A 7,481-nucleotide genomic window follows, 5' to 3' on the forward strand; every position below is an offset into this window, starting at 1 on the left:
ATCAGACCTTGCCCGGGTATACAGCCGAGGCTGCAGGAGTGGGAGCTCCGTACACCCGGGGAGACTCGATCGATCCGTCACACTCCAGCGGCCGTGGCTCAGCTGAAGCAGCGGAAGATGATGAGATTCGAATGATTAATGAGTACCCACGTGTCAGCAGCCTGAGCTCCTCCATGCAGGAGCATGTGTCAACACGTGGCCCAGACTCAGGAATCCAGCAGGACGCTGACCAAATGTCAGATATTTCCACTGACCCAGGCATGGAGTGGTTTAAACACAAGAAAAGCAGTGGCCTTTTGTTGCCAGGGCAACAGCAGCTGTACCGGGAGGATGGTGCTGGTGGGTATATGGGGGCAGGACTGGGCCTGGGTGTGTGTCACGCCAAGGACTATGTCTTTGCTGAAGATGGCCGCCCATCAGCACAAGGTTCACTGACTGCCATCGTCGCCAGTGAGGAGGAACTGCGAGGCAGCTACAACTGGGACTATCTCCTGAACTGGAGCCCGCAGTTCCAGCCCTTGGCCAGTGTCTTCACTGAGATTGCCCGGCTCAAGGACGAGAATGCCCCTCGCAAAAACTTCCAATCCAAACCCAAAGTGGACCCCAAACCTCGCATTGACCCTCCCCCACTCATCACCTCTGTGGCCCACCCCAATGCCATGTCTGTCCCTCCCCGAATGGCAGTGAACCGGAGCCACAGTCACATGACCGCATTGCCACGCTCACCCATCACTAGTGATGCCTCAATGACATCAGCAGCCATGTCACCCAGCTTCTCCCCTTCACTGTCTCCATTGGCCGCTCGCTCTCCAGCTGTATCCCCATTCGATGTTTCCCAAGGACCCTCAGCCTCCATCATCAGTACCGAGCATTCCTTAGACAATCCAGAGGATGTGGAGCTGCGGATATAGATCCCAGTTAACACAGCAGCCATGCTCCTCATTCAGTCACTCCTACTGCCACAAACTGCCGATGCCAAACCACAGATATCACTGGAAATACCAGACCGTGTAACATTGTTCAAAGTAATAGAGAGACAGAGACAGGGAGAGAGAGGGATAGAGACAGAGAGGGAGGGAGAGAGAGGGTGGTGGCACTCTCAAATCAAATACCAAATATTTCACTTTTATTGGGTTCACAACCACAACGACACCTAATTCCTTCATTAATTCATTACACAGAAGTTCAGAAACGAACTGATTCTGAACCACATGGAGCAAGAGGATTTTAGAGATTTGGAGCAGTGGGACCTAATCAAAAGATGGGGATAAAATAAATTAAACTTTACTCTGTATATAACTCTTTGCCATCCCTCCTGGAAGTGTTTGATGGGGACAGTGCAGACCATAACATCATAAGATGTAAGAGCACAATTAGACCATTCAGCCCATCGAGTCTGCTCCATCATTTGGCTGAAATGTTTCTCATCCCCGTTCTCCTGCCTTCTCCCTGTGACTCTCGATCCTCTTAACAATCAAGAACCTATCTATCTCTGTGTCTTAAACACACTCAATGACTTGGCCTTCACAACCCTCTGTGGCACTGAGTTCCACAGAGTCCCCACCCTCTGACTGAAGAAATTCCTCCTCATCTCAGTTCAACAGGGTTGTCCCTTTACTCTGAGACTGTGCCCTCAGGTCCTAGTCTCTCCTACTGGTGGAAACATCTCCTCCATGTCCACTCTATCCACGCCTCTCAGTATTTTGTAAGATTCAATCAGATCCACCTCATCTTTCTAAACTCCATCAATTACAGATCCAGAGTCCTCAACCTCTCCTCATTTGACAAGTTCTTCACCCTCAGAATCATTCCTTTAAACCTCCTCTGGACTTTCTCCAAGGCCAACTTCCTTAGATACGAGGCCCAAAACTGCTCGCAATATTCCAAACATGGTCTGACCAGAGCCTTATACAGCCTCAGCAGGACATCTCTGCTCTTGTATTCTAGCTGTCTTGAAATGAATGCTAACATTGCATTTGCCTTCCAAAGTGCCAACTGAACCTACACATTAACTTTAAGAATTTCCTGAACTCAGACACCCAAGTCCATTTGTACTTCAGATTTCTGAAGCCTTTCCCTGTTTCAAAAATATTCCATATCTCTATTCTTCCTCCAAATGTGCATAGTCACATATTTTTCCAGAGTGTAGAGGGAGCTTTACTCTGTATTTAGCCCCATACTCTCCCTGTACAGCGAATGTTTGAGGGGGATTCTCAGCGAATGCTCACTTTTACACTCACTCACTCACAATCAGGGTTAGTGTAGCTCAGGTCAGGGTGGTTCAGGTCAGGGTTTGCTGAGGGCTCAGGTCAGAGGTCATTGATGGCACTGGTCAGGGGTCACTAATGATCAGGGTCAGGGGTTGCTGATATTTAGTGTAAAAGGGTGCTCTGAGTCTCGTCCCAGTTCAAGTTTCTTTTTAGGCAGGAGACAGGAAGTTTCCCGTTAAATATCTGTGAATTGGTTGAAATTGGTTGTTCCTTTCTTCACATCGACTTGTTTCAGACTGAGGGACAAATTCCCAGCATCTGGGTGCCACAGCCCTGACTCTAACCCGGTCAATCATTGCTTCATCACCTGGCGCCACTTCTCCCTCCGTCAATCTGAACTCTGCCCTCATCTACAAAATGACACCTCACCAATCTCCTCAGAGACACAAGGGCTTTGAAAATTGTTGCATTAAAAGTTTCTTTCTGTTTTTGGTGTAATGATTAATCACCAGACAAGAGTCCCCTTTAAAGCTGCACCACCTTGAATTTCTAACTGGACCCTGACCGGTGTCAGGCAACCCAACACGTGAGCGTGTCTGCAGGAACCTGTCCATGTGGAGAGTCCATGTGATTGGGTGCTGTCACAGTGACAGTGGAATACTGATGGATGGAGATTGGACATTGTTATATGACAGTGTTAACCCACAGTATGACAATGCCATGGGATAAAGTCCCAGTGAGATATAGCATTGTAACAGCATTAGGGGACAGTGTGATGGGGGCTGTGTTTGCATTGAATGACACTGTAAGAGTTACAAGACAGTGTGACTGTGACAGTGGAACAGTATTCTGTTCTGGGGTAACTGTGTGATTTCATACCATGTTGTTGACAGCGTCCTGTGACACACTGCCCCTGACCTCTGCACATAATCTGAAAAAAATCCTGACGGAATTTCAGGACGATCCACTGTAAATAAAGATTCAAAGGATGTGAGCCTTCACTTTCTAATCTGTACTCTTCATTTGCACAAGTCTTGTATAAAGTTGTGTTTGTAATTTGCCAAGAGTATTAATGAAGTAATGTTCTATTCATGGCCAATGAAGACTGGCCTGTTGCCACAAAGATACTTTGTAAGATTGATGCAGGTGACCTATCATCAGGTCCATGACTCTCATTTGTGAATGTTCATTGTTATTTTTGTATTGGAGATGCACAGTGAGGATTGAACCGAACACAGAGACAGAATTCCCTCTTTCACTGAGTAATTAGTGACCTCTCAGAGGTTTCAAACTGAAAACCAGGATCCATCCTACAGAATGTTCACAATCTCCAGTTACCAGCAGCAAGTTCACACCACCTCCCACTCAATTCCTCTCCACCAAAAACTACACGGTCTCTTGGGCTCGATGTGGAAACTTTCCCTTTTCAGATGAAGGGATGTCTGACACCTGGGAAACTAAAGAAAAAGACAGAGACAATCAAGGAGGGGACTGAGATCAATATCAAGCGTTGGACTGGGTGGCAGGAACGGCCCAGAATACAGGGTCTCTCAGGAAGTTTGCCCACTGCCGAACTCGGTCACAGATTTCTCCAGGAACGTGAAATTTTGTTCATTTCATAAAACCTGATGGAGGAAACGATGCTGTTTCTCCTTCAACATCAAACATAAATGATTCAAAACATATTTCGGTCTTTGCCCAAATTGGTGCATTCTTATTAGGTTAGGATCCCCACACACACTGACTCTCACTGGGGTACAGTCCCACACACACTGACTCTCACTGGGGTACAGTCCCACACACACACTGACTCTCACTGGGGTACAGTCCCACACACACTGACTCTCACTGGGGTACAGTCCCATACACACTGACTCTCACTGGGGTTCACTCCCACACACACACACATTAACTCTCACTGGGGTACAGTCCCACACACACTGACTCTCACTGGGGTACAGTCCCACACACACTGACTCTCACTGGGGTACAGTCACAAACATACACACTGACTCTCACTGGGGTACAGTCCCACACACACACTGACTCTCACTGGGGTACAGTCCCACGCACACACTGACTCTCACTGGGGTACAGTCACAGACATGCACACTAACTGACTCTCACTGGGGTTAGATTATGATCATTGGACAATGACCAGGAGCAGGAACCCTGGCTCATGACTCCCATTCTCCCTTTCTCTGATGGATGCTCCTGTTATGGTTCTGAGCAGCAGCATCACAAGGATATGCACTGAGTCTGGAGCGTCCTTTTTTCAGGGTGACTATAGTGGTTAGGGCAGAGCACTGAAACATTGGGACCTGACGGAGGGTGGGTGAGTGGAGAGTAGGGGTGGGGGATGAGGGGGGTGAATCACTCTCAGACGGTTTCCTTGCTGATAACCACAACTACCATAGGGATGGTGACTGACAATTGGCTGTGGTCAACTTCTGTTTTTTTCACCTTTTTTTATTCAGACACGTGCGGAAGATACAAAGACGTTATTTATTTTTACACTTTCTAATGTAAACAGTGTTTTGTACTCTGATCCAACAGAATTGCATGAATCTCAAGATGATTTGGAAACTCTTGTTTATAGATCCCCAGCAGCGTAATGTGTAATCGCTGTGCCATATTGGTCCAATTTTTATAAACAGTTGTTTCATTAAATCCTTAAATTTGTACAAATCTTTGTCAGCATCATTTTGTGACACAGAAAGAGGCCGTTCAGCCCATCACATCCATATCAGCTTTTCTTCAAAATTTCCCTCATTTTTTTTCCATATTCTCCACACCCCCCACCCTCCTGGACAGCGGGTTCCAGCTCATTCCCACTCACTGTCAGAATACCTCTGTCCTCACCCCTAACCTTAGCTTGTCATAACATCATCCCCCCGCCCACTTCCTTTGCACCATTCTCCCTCCACAAAGCTCCTCGAGGAGCCTTACTTCATTCCAAACAAGGGAACCCCAGAACTTGACTCAATGCTCCAGGTGTGGCCTAACTAGGGCCTTCTGAAGATTCAGTGTGTGAGGTGTGACCTGGGAGAGGGTTAGGGTTGACAGCTGGATGAGGGTTGGGGTTGTGGGTTGTAGGTTATGAGTCAGGGCAGATCTGGTTGGGTGGTTTTGCTGACTGGTGTGGGATAGTCTAGTCAGATCAGGATAGGTCAGAGGTCGGTCAGGTCAGTGTGGGCAGGGTCAGGATGCGTAAGGTCAAGCTGGGTAAGGTTAGGGGGAGCTGGCACTCGATCAGAGCAGGGGGATGGGAGAGTGTCAGACACACAGATGGACATTGACTGGGTTCAAGAAGCTAGAGCAGGTTTGGGAGCTCTCACATTTCCTGGGTCAATGTGGAGGGAGGCCTCACCGCCCTGACCTTGGACTGTCAGAAGCCTCAGCTTTGTCAGGTCTTCCTGGGGACTCCATTATCCCGGCACATCCTGAGGCTCGGCCTGCTTTCTGCTGCTATGGTGATGGTCACCCACCAAAAGACTCGGCCAAAATCCTGATGCATCTTATCTGCAGATAGGAGGAATCAAATATATTACAGTCCCCTCACTCCCCACTTCCCCGAACCTCCAATGTCTTTCCCCTTTTGTGTCACTCTGTCTCAAACTTCGGAGATGCCGGTGTTGGACTGGGGTGTACAAAATTAAAAGTCACACAACACCAGGTTAGAGTCCAACAGGTTTAATTGGAAGCACACTAGCTTTCGGAGCGACGCTCCACTACCACCTGATGAAGGAGCGTCGCTCCGAAAGCTAGTGTGCTTCCAATTAAACCTGTTGGACTCTAACCTGGTGTTGTGTGACTTTTAATTTTGTCTCAAACTTGTTCCCCTCCCCTAACCCCACATTCCAGATTGTGGATGGCTGGAACATTCCAGCTGACAGAGTAACTGCAGTAAAGTGTCACCATCGAATTAGAGAGGCCAAGCAGATGGAGTTACTGTGTGGAAAGGGTCCAGAGTTATCAATCCCTTGAGCCTCTCCAGACAGTAAGCCTGACTTGTGGTTTGGAAACAGACCATTCCTGCAGTGAGTCTCAAACCTAGCCAATACCTAGCCAAAGCCAACTTGCTGGAAAACAGCTGTGAATCAGGAGGTCACTCACAGCAAACATCAAACTGACCAAAAGCTGCCCATTGTTCCCAGCACTTTCCAAAACAGCTCGTTATCTACAGAGGACTGTCAGCACTGATGAGAATATTGAACGTGACAGGCCCTGAGCCAGCAGCAGATCATTACAGGCAGGAAAATTACATCCAGAATCAGAGCCAAACTCAGACAGTGTCAGTCTCATTGAACAGTGAACAGTTCCTCAACACTGTTACCATAAAAAGAAGTCAACAAGAAAATACAGGAATCCAGGTCCCAGAATCTGAGAGACTCTGAAATTGTTAAATATCATGAGCATTCAGAGCACAATCCATACTCCTTTCATTGGAGACATTCTGTTCAATAATACAGCAGTGAAGGGGAAGAAATATGTTTCAAAACTGGAACAATTCAAACAAGTAAAACCAAAAGCAATAATAATTTCTAAGACGTGGTTACGCTATGAGAGTCCAGGTTACTGACTGCTCCACTATTCAATGAGATCACAGTTGATGGAATCATGAAGTCATACATCACAGAAACATACCCGTCAGTCCAACCCTGCCTTTTTTCCCAAACCCCGTGAGGCAACGTGCTAACCACTGAGCTACTATGCCACCCTCTATCCTCTAGCAACTATTTAATTAAAAATAAATGTATATTAAATTAATTTACAACTAACTAGATGGCCCCCAGTGTTGAATTCTCATTAAAAAATACTGAATAGAAAATTGTATAAATAGGAGTCTATGTCCTGCCTAAATCCCAGCCCTGCACCAAAGAACAAAGAAACGTTACAGCCCAGGAACAGGCCCTTCGGCCCTCCAAGCCTGAACCGATCCAAATGTACTGTCTAAACCTGCTGCCCAATTCCTAAGCATCTGTATCCCTCTGCTCCCCACCTACTCATGCATCTGTCCAGACGTATCTTAAATGAATCTCCCGTACATGCCTCTACCACCTCTGCTGGCAATGCAGACGCCCACCACCCTCTGTGTGAAGTACTTAACGCGTGTATCCACCTTAAACTTTCCACCTCTCACCTTGAAAACGTGACCTCTCGTTATTGAATCCTTCACCCTGGGAAAAAGCTTGTCTTTATCCACCCAGTCTATACCCTTCATGATTTTGTAAACCTCAATCAGGTCCCCCCTCAATCTCCTTTTTTTCT

At 47.1% G+C, this 7,481-nt stretch overlaps 1 protein-coding gene across 1 annotated transcript in view; it reads left to right on the top strand.

Annotated features, from left to right (window-relative positions):
* The window catches only part of LOC122551096 (protocadherin-16-like), a 23,365-nt gene extending 21,922 nt beyond the window's left edge, over positions 1-1,443 (top strand). Inside the window, exon 3 of the mRNA XM_043692740.1 lies at positions 6-1,443. Within this exon, the coding sequence (XP_043548675.1) occupies positions 6-911 (906 nt within the window). The 3' untranslated portion in view covers positions 912-1,443. The remainder of the gene's footprint in view (positions 1-5) is intronic.
* The last annotated feature ends 6,038 nt before the right edge of the window (positions 1,444-7,481 follow it).

Source organism: Chiloscyllium plagiosum, chromosome 6 (assembly GCF_004010195.1).
Source record: "Chiloscyllium plagiosum isolate BGI_BamShark_2017 chromosome 6, ASM401019v2, whole genome shotgun sequence".
Classification (NCBI taxonomy): domain Eukaryota; kingdom Metazoa; phylum Chordata; class Chondrichthyes; order Orectolobiformes; family Hemiscylliidae; genus Chiloscyllium; species Chiloscyllium plagiosum.